The 17,378-nt window shown below is 37.9% G+C and overlaps 2 protein-coding genes and 2 long non-coding RNA genes across 6 annotated transcripts; 3 read left to right on the forward strand and 1 right to left on the reverse strand.

Annotated features, from left to right (window-relative positions):
• Window positions 1–635: 635 nt before the first annotated feature.
• On the reverse strand, window positions 636–8,892 carry LOC145204546 (organic cation transporter protein-like). Its single transcript, XM_080077141.1, has 14 exons — window positions 8,579–8,892; window positions 7,887–7,991; window positions 7,551–7,677; window positions 7,113–7,216; window positions 6,609–6,763; window positions 5,919–6,043; window positions 5,495–5,599; window positions 5,308–5,397; window positions 5,065–5,156; window positions 4,759–4,841; window positions 3,663–3,812; window positions 3,266–3,374; window positions 2,291–2,533; window positions 636–994 (listed from the first exon to the last, which is right to left on the reverse strand). The coding sequence occupies exons 1-14, from the start codon at window positions 8,722–8,724 to the stop codon at window positions 922–924; spliced, it is 1,707 nt and encodes a 568-aa protein (XP_079933267.1). The 5' UTR covers window positions 8,725–8,892; the 3' UTR covers window positions 636–921.
• On the forward strand, window positions 681–6,043 carry LOC145204548 (uncharacterized). Of its 3 annotated transcripts, none has more exons than XR_013853500.1 (6): window positions 681–746; window positions 910–1,078; window positions 1,386–1,638; window positions 1,703–1,830; window positions 2,142–5,129; window positions 5,325–6,043. It is a non-coding gene; the product is annotated as an uncharacterized LOC145204548 (long non-coding RNA). The 3 variants fall into 3 exon arrangements; XR_013853501.1 differs by having other exon boundaries at window positions 2,142–3,830; XR_013853502.1 differs by having other exon boundaries at window positions 2,142–2,670; window positions 3,704–6,043.
• A 1,151-nt stretch (window positions 8,893–10,043) lies between the features above and the next one.
• Window positions 10,044–14,275, forward strand: LOC145204547 (uncharacterized). Its single transcript, XM_080077142.1, has 6 exons — window positions 10,044–11,119; window positions 11,476–11,603; window positions 11,961–12,138; window positions 12,765–12,889; window positions 13,544–13,621; window positions 13,776–14,275. The coding sequence occupies exons 1-6, from the start codon at window positions 11,068–11,070 to the stop codon at window positions 13,908–13,910; spliced, it is 696 nt and encodes a 231-aa protein (XP_079933268.1). The 5' UTR covers window positions 10,044–11,067; the 3' UTR covers window positions 13,911–14,275.
• Window positions 14,276–14,676: 401 nt separating this feature from the next.
• Window positions 14,677–15,703, forward strand: LOC145205033 (uncharacterized). Its single transcript, XR_013853576.1, has 3 exons — window positions 14,677–14,746; window positions 14,863–14,984; window positions 15,256–15,703. It is a non-coding gene; the product is annotated as an uncharacterized LOC145205033 (long non-coding RNA).
• The last annotated feature ends 1,675 nt before the right edge of the window (window positions 15,704–17,378 follow it).

The following is a 17,378-nucleotide window of genomic DNA, read 5'->3' on the forward strand; positions in this document are numbered from 1 at the left end:
GTCTTGTTGGTGGTGGTGCGAGGAGGTGTTAGTGTTGTAATGTAAAAGGTTTTGGATATTTTTTGGTAATGTAGTAAGTTTCAAAACTAAAAAGCATTTAGCTATTGCATGGAAGCAACCGTATTTGGTCTTATGAAAGATTTTTCCAGTTATTTGTTTAAGTTTTTTGTCACACATATTCTGATCAGCAACAGAAAGTCTCTAGTGAAAGATATTAAACTTATTTTTGGTTCTTTTTACTTGAAACTTGTGTGATTCGCTATGATGTTGTCATACTATACCTTATTTACTTACTTAGTTTTAAAGCTGTGGTTTAAATGTCACAGAATTTATGAATTATCCCATTTCTGGCCATTGAAGTAGTTACTCTGTTGTTACCTAGCCACGTTGCCAGCAAAATGTATTGTGGTTTCAGTTCAAATGGGGATTATACATCGTGTACAGTGTACAGTGTGCACCATCATCGCCCATTGTTTTTAAACGAACCAAGCAAATAGTCAGGAGCCGCTTTTGACCCAATTAATTAAAGGTAAACAACTTATATTTTTGTGTTATGGTTGCTTACTACCTATTGAGGCTACTGCATGTAAGATGTTAGCTGTCAGTGTAAGTTGTTAGCTGTCAGTGAACATATATACACGTATTGAAATCAGTCTTCAAGCGTTCATGCAGACCAACGATAATGACACACGACGCGATATACAGAATCAGCCGGTCTCCAAGCATTCCCATGTGGCAAAGAACAGGTTGCGATTTTTTAGTTGTCAAATGTCAATTGATCAAAATAACAATGACATCGTTTTTGCAAATTTTAATTATTTTTGCAACATTAATCTAACGTGTAACATATATTGACAACGTAAAATTTGGCGAATTTACACAACTTTGATCAGAGTGGATTTTGTGAAGGGCAAGTCAAGGTCACAATTCAGCAACAAATTCGGAGTTTTCGTAAGCGGCCTTTTGTTCATCGATGGATGATGAATTGGAGGAGCTGAAAAACAATTGAAATCTTGTCAACTTGCTAACATATATCAAGTTTGTTCTTGCAAACAACGAAGGAATTATAGAAATGCAGGTTTGTTTGTTTGATTGTTTTGTTTTTATCCTCGGTGGGCGGGCAACGCCTGAGTACGTTATGCTCACAATAAGTTCTCTCCTAAGCTGCCTGTTTTTGTTGCTTTATTATGATTTTTTTCGAGTGGTTTGTGATTTTTAAAAGGGGAAATTTTTAATTCGGTAAAGACTTTTTGCGCGGATTGTGCTTTTGCGCTGTGTTCACCGTTGTATGGCACCGCTGTAAGCAGAATTATATTATACATTAAACCGATACCTATTTTGTTTGTTACTTGCATGCATAGGGAATAATTTGATTTCTGTTTCAGGAAGGCTAATTGTCTAAGCAGCAGTGGCCTGTCTGTCATATGGTCGATGAGCAGAACAACAATAAAGCGAAGCCATTTGTTACCATGTGTCGACAACTTGCTAATTAAATTATTTATCATCGTTAAAACATTGACGCAAAGGAAACGAAAAGAAAGATGAACCAAAATCCCGGGTTTTGCCGTTGGCAGAAAACAGTTCTTTAATAGTTGACTTGTTCCATGGAACCATTGCATTCTAACGGTCAGATGAGGCGTAAGTAATATTTTGCTTCACTCTTGTCAGCGGCATTTTTGAAAAAGCCCATGTATTTTTCCAGATTCGCTTTTTTAATTAGTTTTCGAGTGAAATATCAGAAGATAATGAACCGAACCAGGACTTGGAAATATGAGGAATGAAAAAACACTAAACAGCAAGCAAATATTTTGTTGTCATAGTATCGGAATGGTGAGTACAGAACTTTTAAATAATGTTCACAACTAGTCTGCTGATGACGTCTCGTGTTCTGTTCCTCGAGGCTTTACAATTTGGGAACAAAACGCTTAAATGCGTTATGTTCGCAACGAATTTTCTGCCGTCACTTGATTTTACTTATAAGCTTACATAGTTTATCATGGCTTGTTAGTTAGTTTGTTTCATTTTTATCCTCGGTGTGCGGGCAACGCCTGAATGCGTTATGCTCACTATGCGTCCACCGTCGAGCTGCCTGTTTTATTATAAGTTCATTAAATCCTTCATTAAATTTGTTTTTAACTTAGGATGTTGGTGACTTCAATTTAGTTCAACCCATCGGGAACCACTGGGTTGAACAATTTCGCTCAAGTTTCTTGCTCAGGGAAACACAGGCGACCGAGATAGGATTAGAACCCATGACCTTGCGAACACAAGATCGTTGATGACAACTCACCTCCTTGGACTGGATTCTGTTGATTTCTTCCTCGCGTAGAAAGCTTCAGCGTCTTCCAGACTCTCCAGCATATCCATGCCCTTGGTTTCAGGGAAGAGAAGGGCCAGAGCAGCTGCCAGAAGCGAGCACACCCCGAATACTACGTTGGGAAGCCACGTCATGTAAGCCTGAAGACCGATCAGAAACGGAGCGATGATGCTTCCTATCCTGGCCCCTGTTGATCCGATCGCAACTGCACTTGTTCTGCGAAATAACGAGATTGTCATGGAGATTTGAAAAATCACGGGGTTCGAAACCCGATCAGTTTTTTTTTATTTCTGTGGGTCAGGCGCGCTGGACCATTCGGCCAAGTTCCTGTCCAACAAGTATTCTGGAGAGAGGTAACTTGACGTCCCCTAGTGTACACGTATGCACAGGGAATACCGGAGCTTGAGGAATCGCCATTAATTTAAATGTTTAGTGAATTTGACGTAATCAAAACCAATTGGACGATTATTTAAATTGAAAGAATTGCGTTTGCAATTCTATTGGCCATTATATTGAGATTTTGACCAGGGTTCGAGCTCAGACGAATCCAAAGCAGGTTTTTACGTATGTTTCTACCTTTTAACGGAGCTGTAAAAGGATCCAAGCTTGCGAGGCGCCCCTACTGTGTGTGTATCAGCTGGGGGAAATACCGAAACTCGTGTTGAATGCGTTGGTATGAAAGTTAAACGGCAGCAATTACGACGGATATGTAATTATTCAAGGACTGGTGCCGTGTTGCCATTTAAGTATAGCAAACGTAACTCCAGCTGTAAAAGGAATAAGGTCTGTCGATTTGGGCGAAATCGATTTCCGAAGTGTTTTGCAATGAGAAATATACAGGCTGATTTAAGTGTGTGCTGGATTTGTCAGCTAATTATTAACAGCTGTAAAGTGTTTACTGCGATGAGCAACCATTGCGAAAATCAACAAACTATTGAAGTTACCAACCTCACTACAGTAGGGTAAAGTTCGGTTGTGAAATTGTAAACGACGGCGAATGAACCTGAAATTCCCATCTTTGCTGCCAGCGCGAATACTGTGCTGAGTGTTTGGAGATCTGCAATGGAAACGTGGTGGTGGTTTTCACTTGGTTTGTGGGTGATTTGCACATACGAGCCGGCTTATGAGACAGCCACATTTCCATAACATAAACCATTGCGTTATATTTAATTCTTTAAATAATATTTTAATTTGTTTTAAGTTTATTTTTCGATGTCTTTCTTTATTGCCGAAGTTCACATTAACAATGCCAATCTTTAAGTTATTCCAAAACTCATGCTTTCCTACGAAAGGAAATGTAGGTTTGCCCAGCCCAATTAATTTCAGTTAAACCCGTCCAACCGACCTTTACTGTCTTCAGCGTATATATCGACTATGCTTGTGCAGATAACCGTGGAACCGGCCACTGTCAGCATGAACACCAGCATAGCTCGTCTGCCAGTGTAATCCATCAGAATGATGATGAAGATATACGAGGCGATCTCCATCACTCCGTCTGTGTAAAAAGTGAAAGGTGTTAAAAAGTTACAATTGTTGATTTAATAGTTGGGCAAAGTCGTTTTATATCGACAGTTACATGGAATCAAATCCGTCTCACAAGCATTCCCATATGACGAGGCACCGACTACAAAAAATCTAGTCTGCGGTGGGATTCGAACCCACAGTGTAACACGTTCAATGGGACTAGCGCACTATGATTTATATGCAGGGTTGCCATCGACTTGAAACCAAAAATAAGGACAACCGAAAAATTAAATTTCCATGCGAATCGGAACAAACGTTTTTGAACAAATATTTGCATGTATACGAGCCATGACATAATATTTGCAATATTTAGGCCAGAAACAATCTGTTCCAGCAACACCTTGTTCATAGAAAATACTTCGTGCATCTCACAACATGCCTGGTCTAGGTTCACTTCTACTTGTAGAAGGGATTTGACTATAGTAATTGTTGAAAATAAGACAAAATAAGGACTACAGTCAAAAATAAGGACATTTCTTAGAAATAAGGACAATGAACTTTTCTAAGACATGGCCCTCCAAAATAAGGACAAATCTTAGAAATAAGGACGGTATGGCAACCCTGTTTATATGAGAGTATGCCGTGATCACTGGTCTGCGTAAGCCCTTCATGGCTGTTCTCAGTATGAATGTGGAAGTGGTTATAGTTGATAGAAGGTTTGTAAATCAAAACCGAAAAACCTTCCTAATTGACTTTTCTGCGAGTCAACGTATCGAATTACCATTTACGGCGACTCTTTCCCTATGGCAGCCAAACTTAAGTTTAGGCTAGACCTTTTTTGATGCGGATGCACACTATAACAAGCAAATACTCTTGACCTTTTGTGCGGTCGTGGTGTCATTTTTCGAAAGCTCCGGTTTCGCAGTAACAATTTATAAAAAATGCTCAAACTCAATCAACAATATATTTCAACTTACTCAGTGTGTTGTTCACGAAGATGTCTCCGTTCAATGAACCAACGTTAAGGGAAATCCCGTAATAAACCAATCCATTGACGAACCTGCAATCAACAAAGCAAAGTTGTATGCGGATCCAAAACGTTGCCCTAAGACAATTTTTTTAACCGAATTAGGCCGGAAAATTAGTGAATTGTGACACTGATGATGTTTCCCGTTTCAAGCCCAAAGATTTGCAACGTACAGACAGATTGAAGATACAATGACCGTGATTTTGATAAAACATCCGAAAACAACTTCTTTTTAAACATAAAACAGAAACTTTACCAATTTATCATCACAAGAAAAGTCATGAGTCGCATTTTCGGTGCTCGGAACAAATCAATGGTTGAGTAGGTTTTTGTTTCCTTTTCCTCCAACTGTAGCGAGAATATACTCAACATTAAAACATGGTAGTAACCTTTAATTGGGATGATTTTAGCCAAAGAATTATTTTTTTATTTGCATTTTATGTGTTTACTGCGTTAAAAACTTAGAAATTTGTTGATGTTGAGTTTGAAATTGAATTACCTCTTTTTGATTCCCAGATTGCTCTGCTTCTTCCCATAAAACATTTTCATCCAATTCAACTTTGTTGTACTTGGCAATCTTCCTTGTTATCTGGAAAAATAAACGTATCAACTGTTCTCCAAACCTAAACGAATCGGTGTTATTTACCGCTGTCTTGGTAAAGGAACATATTTGTCAGAAGGTTTACCTCTTTAGCCTTTTCAATTTTACCATTTGAGAAAAGCCATCTCGGTGATTCGGGAACAAGAATAAGGGAAACCACGAATGGAAGAGTGAAAATTGCCATCACAAACTGGAAACAAAAGCATGTTTTACTTTATACCAAAGCCAGCCAGGACATTCAGCGTTTCAATGACATGAAACAAATTAACCGGCTGAAAATATATGGTTGGGAATTGGAATGTTTATATGTATGTTGTGTTGATCCGTTTTTACCGGGAAACAAACAATTGCGCTAAAATATTAACCAAATCGGAAATAGCTGCGAAACGTTGAGACGTTATAAGAGTACAATTGGTTGATAGATGGTAGACGTGCTGCAGCTACACCGTTGCTTTCAACGTTATGTGGCAGTAACTTACATTAGATGGTGAGGTTTGTAAATGTGTTACCTGCATTTTATGCCAGTTGTTCCACTGGTAAGCGATCCCTGACAGAATCATGTAACCGATTGCGAAACCCAGTTGAAAACCGACTCCAAGCATCGTGCGCCATCTACTGGACGTGATTTCCAACACTGAGTGAAACAAAAAGCCACTACTAAACATTTTAGTTAACATTATCGTGTTCATTTGTACAACCCTGGCCTTCAAGGACAGTTTCAAGAGATTTTTCAACGGCAAACCTGGCGCTAACTGACTTCCTACAGTTGAATCTACTATACTGTTATCGACAGAAATGGGGACGTATATGGTTGGTATACGGACAGTTCATCTCCTCATTAGTATGACATTATCACTCCTTTGTGCTACCAAATAAAGTGTTTTTCGTGGTAGCACAAAGGATCGTTGTAGTTTAAACTGTGTGTATTACATTATATAACTACGAGTATGAGAGATGGAGACAACAGTCGCATAAAATAACAGACTAAAAACTTTGATAATTCTGAAGTCGTCCCCCGTTAATCTATAATAAGCTCATTTATATTTTCACTTGCGCAATACCTTAAGTACTTTGTGCAAATATAAGTTTGTTGCAGCCAACGTTGTGTAGTAAATTTACTGCTTCGGTTAATTTTAGAATGGCTACCCGGGGATAACAATAATGAAAGCAAGGCTTATCACAGACCAATCTCAACTCACAATAAACGAAACTTGCCAAATAAATTCCAGACCCCCAGAAAGCAGCCATGAGTCGACAAACCACGAACAACCAGAAGTTGTGGACGAAAGCGCAACCGAGAAGCGCAAAGAAACAAAGACCCGCTGTGATCAACATCGTTGTTTTGCGGCCAAACCTGGAAATCAACGACATTTGCATAAGTGCTCAAGTTTCTTGCTCGATAAACACGAGACATGGTTAGAACCAGTGGTGGGAATCAACCGGTTCGCACCGGTTCTATAGAACCGTCTCACGAAATTTTATGAGATCAGCGAACCGGTTAGCATTACTGGTTACTGTCAATGGACTTTTTGTAACAGAACCGGCTAAAAAATATGACTTTTGTGATAAAACCGGTTGACAAAAAAATTAAATCCCACCACGGGTTACAACCCATAACCTTGTGGACAAATTGGTTGCGCTGACCATTTCTGACAAGTGAAACAAACAAATCGCACAAAACTTTAATTTTGAAACCACTTTACCTGTCAGAAACATTTCCGAACAGCATAGCTCCCAATAAAACTCCAACCATGAAAATTGCGGTTGCCAAAAAATCGAGGTAGGCTTGATCACAGACAAGGTCGAACTGAAAAACACAAACAACTTAGAAACGAATTTTACAACAAAGACAAGTTAATTCAACAAATACTAATTGTTATTGTCAGATGAAAATAATCAATGTTTAACAAGCCAGTTATACAATTTTGTATACACATGAATAAATGTTTGTCCACGTGCTTTTAGCAAGTCACTAAACTAACAATGGGCATAATTTTCATGCATACTTTCAACGACATCAAAATACCCAAAAAACGGCACTTTTTTCGTTTAGTCACAAAATAAATGATCGCAAACTTGTTTTAATCAGGGATGTTTGGCTATTTCATACCGGATTTAAAATCATATCAAGAATAATTCACCTCTGTAATAACGGTCTGTGAGAAAATACTTCGGTCATATTCGTAACCTTCATCACATTTAACAGCTGTAGCTTCTTGACTGATGCAACATGAATCCGAACAATCCGTCTGGTTTGCGTACTGGTATCTGCAATTGTTTGAAACAATTAAGAAATAGATATGGCTAAACCTTTCAAATATGCGAATCTGGTGGAAAAAGTGATTGTGCAGCATTGACGTTATGTTTAGGTTATCCTTAAAAAAGTAGTATGGACTTGGGTTTGTCAACGAAATGTGCTTTTGGATCCGCCTGTTTATGTTTCCAGCATATCGTCTTTAAAAGTCACACTATTTTACCTCATACAGTAATCATAATTTCCATCACTGTCCATTGGAGTTGTCAGGTTTAATATTTCTTCTTCGGACAAACCCTCTGTACAGTTCGTGTTCGCAATTTTGCATCTGCAGAAAAACATGTAACTTATAATAAATAATAAGATGCAAAACAAGTGACCGTAGAAAGCTTGTTGGGTATTCGTACTTAACTAACATATCAGTTTTTCATCGACAGGTTACCATAAAATTTACGCGCCACAGTACCTAAAAATCTGTAGAGCTACCAAAGTAAGAACTTACAGTAGCCAGGTTTGCTAATTTTCCGGTAGATGGCGTAAAGTGCGCAGTTGTGTAAAAATTCCAGTGAGACTTAACATAAAGAACTGGGTTTTTAGGTTGATGTTATTATTATTATCATGAAACCTCAGACCAACCCTAATAGCCCTAACCGTCAGCGGTTTTCACACAAATTGCGTTTGTAATATTTGCTTGCGACGCCTACCGAAAATTAGCAACACTGGCTACTGTGAGTTCTTACGTTAGTAGCTCTACCCTAAACACCATGCAAAATTGTCTAAAATATCCAAAGCGGTGTAGTTTTATTTTGTGCAAAAAATAATTTCTTTTCTCTCTTTAAACGTAAAAGAGTCAAACAAGTGAACAAGTAGCTTCCGTTTTTTTCAAATATCCCACAAAGCAAGTTAATAGTTCACCTGTAATCTGGAGTGTAGTTCATGAACACTGGGGCCAATGTGTTATAACCGATAGGTAGACTGCTGTACAACACCATTAACACCAGGAATATTTGGTACCTTCCCAACCCACCGATCTTAGACAAGATTACATCGAAATCGATCATGTTGAAAGTCTGCTCTAAACTTACCTCTGAGTTTCAGATTAACAAGGCAACTTTTAAAGAAGTTTCAAAGATCACAATTGCTTTGTAGGTCATGTAAACAACTTTGAACTCGTTAAATGGGTTGATAAACGAGTTTTATGAACTGAAATTACCTTTTTAAATAACTAAATGTCGTCTTTCATTTTAACCTTAACATTGAAGCTTTTCAAAACCAGCCAACATTTCTTCCCAACATTTACGACCGAGTTTAGGCAGCAAAGTGAAGAGTTTACACAATAAAGCAAACATCACTTTTCAGTCATAAACTTTAATTTCCTCGTACAAAGCCTTAAAATTAATGTTATATTTTAAAGTTATCGCTAAAAAATGCCGATGTACTGACAACTTCATATTACCCGAACTGGCAGCAGTTCGTTTGATTTGTGGTAAAGAGATTAATCACACCCTGTTAATTATTGCTAACCATTCAGAGGTTACAATAGGTCAAACCGCCTTACTTTATAAACGCGCTTTTATTCGAGTCATTTTGCTAGAACTTGCTGCCTGTAGCCATTCAATTGTTGAATCCAGTCGTATATTTGACCGCATATTGAAAAACCAGACTTTTTCTTGCTTGACACTTGTCTAAATTTGGACACAAAATTTAAATTTTTCGCCAAAGTTTTTACATTTAGCCCGCATGCCAAATTGTTGTTTTTAATACTTATCCCAAAGTATGTTAATGTCCCCCGGTTGAACACACCAAAGATAAACGTTTGTTTGACATGTTTTACTGCGATAAATGAAGAAGATATGGCAGTAAAGTGAAAATTTGTGTTAATTGTATCAAGGTGTCATTTAATTCTCTACTACAGTGTTCTGGATAAGTTTAACTTCAAAGCAGTTGTGATACAAAAATTAAAAGATGTTGTCATAATTGTCTTGCAACTGCGGTTCACAAACATGAACAGTTTGTTGATCGCATCATCGCAAGAAAGCTTGTTCCGATGAACACGGATGACTGATTAGCCAATGTTGCGTCGGTTGAACACACACACGTGTATGGTGTGTTAGATTGAACGATGCACCGTTTGTCGAATCTCGGTTGTGTTTGTGGCTGCTGACTATGCAAGCAACACTTGTTTACTTGTGGGTTAGGTTTGCTGGATAAACTCTGACAAATTGCCTGTCCGCAGAATCTCATCTCGTATTGGTTGACCCTATTGGTTTAAATTGATGTTTTATATTGTAACTATTAACTTTCGCATTAACACGATTGTTAGCTACTTCCTACATGCTATAGAAATTATATAGTTAATGTTCTAATGTAAATCAAGACGCATCGCGGTAGAAAAAATATCGATATAATTAAGCCGCACAAATTATGGTTACAACAAGAGCGAATAAATCGATACAAATAAATTTTAAAATAACGTATTTTCGGTAAATTATATTCAGCAGTTTCCAACTTTCCGTTAATTCCTTATCGAATTGCAATATGCCGGGTTATAACAACTGAATCTGTAAGGAAACCCGCGTTTGGCCCCAACTGTATACTTCACCAAGCTGTTTAAAACACAGTATTAGTTATAATAATGTTGTTTTTAATCCGGTGCAACTAGACACAACACGTTTTTAACAATCTAAACCCTACACAAATATTATCGACATCGTAATACGTTGCCAGTAATAATCATTTTGATTGGTTGTTTTACGCGGTAAAGATCTACGTTGTCGTTTGTAAACCACAAGCATTTGTTAACACCAAAAGGTGAATGAAATTAATAACTCTCTGTATCAGCTATCAAGTGAAAGTAAAAGGTTAAATCATCGACAAATATACACTAAGTTGATTGGAAACCAATATATTCGTTTCTTCAAACCAATATTGACGTAACATTTCCGTAATGTTTATGCAAATTGCTTTTCTGGCATCCAGAGTAAAGCGAAAATCACTAATGTTGACGCAATAGTAAACAGTTGTTTACAAAACGTCTGATTCTAGTTGGTGAAACGCGCAAACTAATTCAATTACCCGAAATTCAATTTGTAATTATCAACGCCTACTCCTAAACATTACTGGAAATAATTACGGGTACCTTGTCGCATAATAACCAGGTTATTTGACGCGGAGTGGTTGTTATCGGTTGTAAGCTGTGATGACGTTGAAAATGCGTTTGCGTAACTTTGATTGTTTGATTCTCAATTACATGTTTATTACTAACAAATAAGTGACGAATAAACAGCCTGGATTGTATATAAGCTTCAGGATTGCTTCAGAAATTCATCAGTTAACTTTCAGCGATCTACAACCAACAAGTTTTATTGAGACACAAGTTTTTGAAACAGAAGAAAATATTTAAGATGAAATCAGCAATTTTCTTCATTCTTTGCGCGACGACCGCTTACGCAAGAGGTAAGGATTATATGCGTCAAAAATAAAACATCACTAGATTTCAATGAATTCTATGTCTAATAGTTAATTGGCTTGTAATATATAATCCCAAAAATATCAGGAAGTTTTTGTCTCTTACATCTTTTTATTTATTTCCGTGGGTTAAAAAGACGAAGGAACATGCTGAAAGATCACCTTAATATTGTTTTGCAGTACGTTACAAACGTGTACATTTCTTGGCGTATACTTATAAAGTCAAAAAGATAAGCCAAGCAGTTACGGTTATTCGTCAATTTAAATGCAGAACACCATTAACTTATAAGTGATATATTGCACCGTTTACCACATTTTAACCGAAGTTTACTTTTGGTCATCAGTTGCTTATATCGAGGAATGGGAAGCAAATGACATGAAAGAAGGCGGGGCAAGGGGCGTGGCAGAATACGGACAGATCGGAAACGGAACTTGTATTCTACAGTTTCCGGGTCCGCTCTACTGGTTTCACGTGAGTTCATTCGATATTTACTTGTGGCAAGTCGACAACTTCCCTTAGTTAAAACCGACCCATTATATTTGATTAGGAAGATTGATTAAGCCACTGAATAATTTATTTATGGCAAACGTCCATTGGAATTTACTTTGTTAAAGTTAAAAAATTAACCAGCAACCGTCGCTGTTATCCACGCTGTTTTTCAATCAAATGCTTAAAGTAGCGGTTTGAAAGTTGTTCGGCATTTTAGTGCATTATTTAAAAAGCTTTCTTGGGGCAAAACACAGAACTAATACGCTCAATTACTGTAAAACAATCACTCTGTAACATAATAGCAACTGCAGGTATAGTCTAAAACTTTGTTGTTGTCAGTGTGAGAATTGCGACATTGTCCCGTCCATGTCCAACTCAGCCACTGGGACTTACGCACTTTCAGCTTCCAACACAGCATGGCAGGATGTTGGACAATTCACATTCGTCCTCAACTTTCTTAACACAAAGTTCGACGAACGAGATGTCCAACTTAACTGCGACGCAACCGTCAACGAACGTAAGTATCCCACATTTGTTGGCTCGTGTTTAAGACTGGCCAGTTATGATAGATATACATATAGGTTTTATGCCTGGTGTTAAAGATCTAAGGCATTCGACCAAGTGCTAGATTCTTTCTGTCAGTACATGCAGGTTGACAAAAATATAGTGGCATAAAACCTTGCATCGTAAAACCTTTTAAACAATTTTGCTTTGCCTCGAAAGATCGTTTAACACGTCAGCGGTCGGCAACCGCCGGTCCGCTGCCCGGTACCAGTCCGCGAGAAGTTCGTTACCGGGCCGTATATTTTTCAGGTTAAATGCTTTGAAACATTTTCTCCGTACATCCAGGGGATGATAAACTAATTTAATCGTTTTTTATTGCAAAATTTATATTTTTTAGGCCGGTTCGTGATAAACTTTTAGTTTCAAAAACGGTCCGCAGTGCAAAAAATTGCCGATCCCTGGTTTAAGAGACATAAAAACTCAATTCGTGTTTAGGAACCCCATGATAACTGACTTTAAAAAATAAATGCTTGTGTTGGCGATAACAGGTTGAGATACCATGACATTTTCATGTTTTCGAAAGACAAATAAATATTGTTGACAAACAAAACTTTTATACCACTCGTGATTTTTTCACAGTGACAATCTACTCGTTTCCAAGCAACACCGATCAACAATCGGCCCGAACTCGGATCTATGAACGTGGAATTGGAAGATGGGATAGTTACCTCGTTTCCTTCCCAAGCTCGGTCGCAAACTTCACTGTGAGTTTCAACAAGTCAAAATTCTATGCGAGTTTATTGACACAAATCAGCACTTGTATGTTGTTTTAATAATGTGATGAATGCTTCTTGGTGGCCGGCTGATTCGGTATAACACCTTCAAAAGGTCTGGCGTACTGTGATTTATATATGAGTGTGCCGTGATCGCTGGTCTGCATAGACGCTTCAGGGCTGATCCCAGTTATGAATTAATGTATGAATTTGTATGTGACTTGTACACTTTCAATCAAGTTCACGAGAACATTTGATTTGTAAACTGTCACATATTTGCCAAACACGACTAAGTGCAAGTTGGACATTTAGCCAGCTTTTGACAGATTTCACAACGGCTTGATTCGTATTAACAGTAACCGAAGAGTTGGTTGAATATGTTTTTGTTTGAGACCACCTCTGACTAAACTGTATGTTATAATAATTGTGGCACTTCTAAGTTCTTTCGGTTATCGACAAGTTAACCTGTTTTACCCGCTAATCTTTTGCTGGTGATTCACCAGCAGTAAGCTCAACAAGTTGTCAAATTTAAACAAACTTCTAGCATGTCTGTAGATCAAATTGAAGTAGAATTGATCAGCTGCAGAGTTTCGGTAACCTTCGCTCAAAGATAAGTTTATAAATTGTGAACTTTGTTAATTTCAGGTCAATTCTCCCAACACATTCATTGCAGCAAACCCAGAAACCTACATGATTCAGAATATCCAATCATGGCAAACAGAGGTAAAAACCTTTACTTGTCTCTTGTGTAGGGGTGGCCAATGCGCATTTGAGTTTACCGATCTGATAAATTGCCCTAAAAACGTTGTTGGTTGTTCTTATTAATTTTAGATGGAGTTATCACAATGAAATCAAATTAATATTGGTATTATTGCAGGTCTGGTTTCAATTTCGTTACGACGGTGATTGGTTCACAGCCGCTGACGTGTCAATCTCTCATACGTCAAGCTCTGATGACGAGGAGGAGGAAGAGGAAGAGGAGAGTAGGAGGAGGAGAAATGCTCATTTCTAAAAAAATGTGTTTTTGAGCAAATTTTCACTGCTTTGTCTGATTCGGCCATTTATAGATAGGTCAAGTTGTTTTTTCTGCAAAACTTTTTCGTATTCTGATGCCCATGAAATATCTTAGTTACAGCGTTGTAACGATTTTAGCCAGAAAACACTCAATCTTCTAACAATTGTCGAATACCAACGACAAAAGCCGAACGAAACCAAAGACTCGGATTTGAGTTTGGTTGTTTCAAACCCAGGTTTAACAATGGTGACATTCTTTTTACTTTATCGAATTCCATAACCATTGTTTTCACATTTTCTGTCGCTATCCTTCTATTACGTCATGTTTTTTCGCGCGCCAAATAATAAATCACATCAATATTATATTGTGTCAGAAATATGCGGTTACTTCATGAATTGAAAGATTACTATTTGAAGATTATTACTACGTTTTCAGCTAAGCAGAAATATGTGAGTTAACGTTCACTTGCGAAACGAAACATCTTTGTAAATAAATTGGTTACGTCAAATTACCGCGGCACCCACGCAGTTCTTCAAAAGAACCCACGCAAGCACGTTTTCAAATTTCAACAGAAACAAAAGCGGAGTCTGTAAATTCTCCTAAACAATCGTCAAAATAAACAAACAATATCAAGATTCCGTAAACCGAGATAATTGCGCGTTTCGTTCGAAGCGATTAAAGTAATTGGTTTCTGGGTCGCTTAATTGCGTGTAATGACGTCATCCGACCAAGGACGAACTGACTTTGATCACGTGAGTAGCCACGTGTATAAAGCGGCGAAGTCTGAGGTGACAGGCCGACAATACAAGTTCATATTTGATCAACATGTAAAGGTGAGGAAATCTCTATGTTTTTGCTCTATGTAGAGAAAAAATAGAGAAAAAAAGGGAAGGAAATATTGTTGTATCATATCGTCTAAATGTATCTTATCATACGAAACTTTTTCTAGCTTGGTTTCCAATCAGCTTTCTACGTCTGTAAAAAGTTCAAGCAAAAATTAGTCTTCATCTACTTGAATGGTCTTTTTAAGAACACAAACAGGTTACTAAAATACCTGGGAAGGTCAAGCAAGTAAGTTTAAACGTAAACCCCCGGAATAGTTTTCGGGTTGTCCCCGGTAAACGAATAAATATTTCGACATAGTTTTGTATGCTTCACTTTTCTCATAATGCTTTAAGTCTGAATCTGAAATGTCGAAGTGATTTTGTTGGTGTTCAGTTAAAATTGAAGCAAAATTTAGTTCTGAAAACATTGATTTTGTAACTTAACTTTTTAACAATGTTGTTTGGCAACGATTGTTTGGTTCTAGCAAACAAAACAATTCAAACATATTTTTCTGCAGATGTGAAAAAAATGAAACCCAAAAACACAATGTAAAACTGAAGACGCACCAGATTTTGGCTTTGAAGTGAATATAAACTTTACCAGGATGTTACGAAAGCAGAAGTGATGTTTCAAAACTTGCAAACTTAAATCGCCGACCACACAGCATTTAGAAATGTTTTTCAACATTTTTATTCCTTACAATATTCCCACACCCTGTACAGAAAACTAATCCAATACAATAATTTTGTACATATATTTGATCGTACAGAATATGCATATTTAGTCGCTATTGCTTTCATGTATCTTTTATTATGTTATTTAGTTTGTGACTGTTGTAAAATCAGTTAGATTTCGATTTGCGCAAACTGTTTTGTAAATTTTTGTGCAAAGTTTTTTTCGCGTTTCGCGTCCGTTTGTGACGTCATGAGTACAAAGTTGCCAAAATACAAGTAGATGAAAAAGTGTTGGTTGATTGGTTGAATTGCAGTGTGAAGGTTTTAAATTGCAACTGATATTATGGTTTATCAAAACCTACTCTGTTTCGTGTAGTAGCCTAGTCTTCACATGTTAGTCTTACAATGGGGTTACAATGTTTTCATCGCATGAACTGGACTGAATGTACAAACGCCCTGATGAAAAAAAAACGTTTAATTGCAAAACAGTTTGATGTTGCACGTATTTACGCATCCTGTCCTAAGGCAGAAATACTGAGATTTTAGGTCAAAAACAAGGACAGTTCTTAGAAATGAGGATAAAATCTGTTTCTGCGATATTGTTCTTCAAAATAAGGATAAATGTTGGAAAAAGGGACAGTATAGCTCAGTGGTTCTTAACCTTTTTTCCTTGCTGCACCCCTTTCAAATCAGCAACCAATTTTCGCTCCCCCTTCTGTAATTGCTTAAATAGAATAGACCTAACCAACCTTAATGATTCAGCATCCCCCGCACCCCCTAGGAACAGTTCTCGCACCCCTTGGGGGTGAGTGCACCCCAGGTTAAGAACCCCTGGTATAGCTACTCTGGCAATAGATATAGTAGACCAGGGCCCTGGAGAGAGAAAAAATATGCTGGTGCAAGTCAATCTCTGGGGCCCCCTTTGAACACTATTTGTGTGCTGATGATCAAGCGTTTAATACGTTTATTCGCCAAAAGAACAAACAAAAACAAGCTGCAGCCGCACTCATTAAACAGCTTGGACAATAACGTCAAACCTTTAGAGTTTTAAAAACCTAAAATTCCTATATTTTTACTGCATGCACTATAGCGTTAGTACAGCAAAGTAAACGCTCAAAAGGTCTTGGTATGTACTGTGTTCGCTAAAACCGGGGGTCACCACAAACTTTTTTCAGCGCCAAGACATGGTATTTCTAAAATCCCAAAATCTTGTAATGCGACTGTTAAACTGTATAGTTCAAGGGTCGGCAACCTTTTAGGCGACACGTGCCAAAGGCTGAATTTTAAGACCATGGCATAAATTGTTACTTCAATATGAACACGCAAATCGGTTGGTGTGCCATAAAAAAACACCAAGCGTGACAACCTTGACACGCGTGCCAGGGGTTGCAGTGCCTGTTATAGTTAGTCTCGTCTTACGAGCAATACTTGTATATTACGTCTCAAATAACCTAGAAAGTCAATTGTTTGCGCACAATCAACACTTGTAGTCTTGTCTGTGACGTAACAAACTGGCTTTGAATCAATCATAGGCGTTGTAATCCTATGAAACTAGGTCAGTGGTTCTTAACCTTTTTTCCCTGCTGCACCCCTTTCCAATCACTAACCAATTTTCGCACCCCCTGGGTTTTTGTATTTATATAGAGTAGACCTAACCAACCTTAATGATTCAGCATCCCCGCACCCCAGTCTGCAGAGTGTGGCAGCTGCACGCGCGAGTTTTTTTTTGAAAAAAAATTTTTGCACGCCAAGTTTTGGGGTTTGCACGCGAAAATTTTGCACCAAAGGCATTTAATTGGGCTGTATTGACCTCTTTTACTTGCTTTGCGCCTGCTGAAATTGGTCTTGCACGCGAACTTACGGGTCGTGCACGCGCGCACGCGGGACATGTAGGTCCTGCACGCACGAGATCTCGTCGGGAACTGACATGTTCTGCAGACTGGCCCGCACCCCCTAAGGACAGCTC

Source organism: Phallusia mammillata, chromosome 8 (assembly GCF_965637545.1).
Source record: "Phallusia mammillata chromosome 8, kaPhaMamm4.hap1.1, whole genome shotgun sequence".
NCBI classification, from domain to species: domain Eukaryota; kingdom Metazoa; phylum Chordata; class Ascidiacea; order Phlebobranchia; family Ascidiidae; genus Phallusia; species Phallusia mammillata.

What these genes read in the sequence shown, in the direction of transcription:
- LOC145204546 (XM_080077141.1), bottom strand. Translation starts at nt 8,724, where the DNA reads ATGATCGATTTCGATGTAATCTTGTCTAAGATCGGTGGGTTGGGAAGG. An exon ending in AATTATGATTACTGTATGAG is followed by an intron (nt 7,678 to 7,886) that starts GTAAAATAGTGT and finishes AAACAATTGCAG; the next exon opens with ATACCAGTACGCAAACCAGA. An exon ending in AAATTGAAAAGGCTAAAGAG is followed by an intron (nt 5,398 to 5,494) that starts GTAAACCTTCTG and finishes TTATTTTTCCAG; the next exon opens with ATAACAAGGAAGATTGCCAA.
- LOC145204547 (XM_080077142.1), top strand. Translation starts at nt 11,068, where the DNA reads ATGAAATCAGCAATTTTCTTCATTCTTTGCGCGACGACCGCTTACGCA. An exon ending in GACGACCGCTTACGCAAGAG is followed by an intron (nt 11,120 to 11,475) that starts GTAAGGATTATA and finishes TTTGGTCATCAG; the next exon opens with TTGCTTATATCGAGGAATGG. An exon ending in GCTCGGTCGCAAACTTCACT is followed by an intron (nt 12,890 to 13,543) that starts GTGAGTTTCAAC and finishes TGTTAATTTCAG; the next exon opens with GTCAATTCTCCCAACACATT.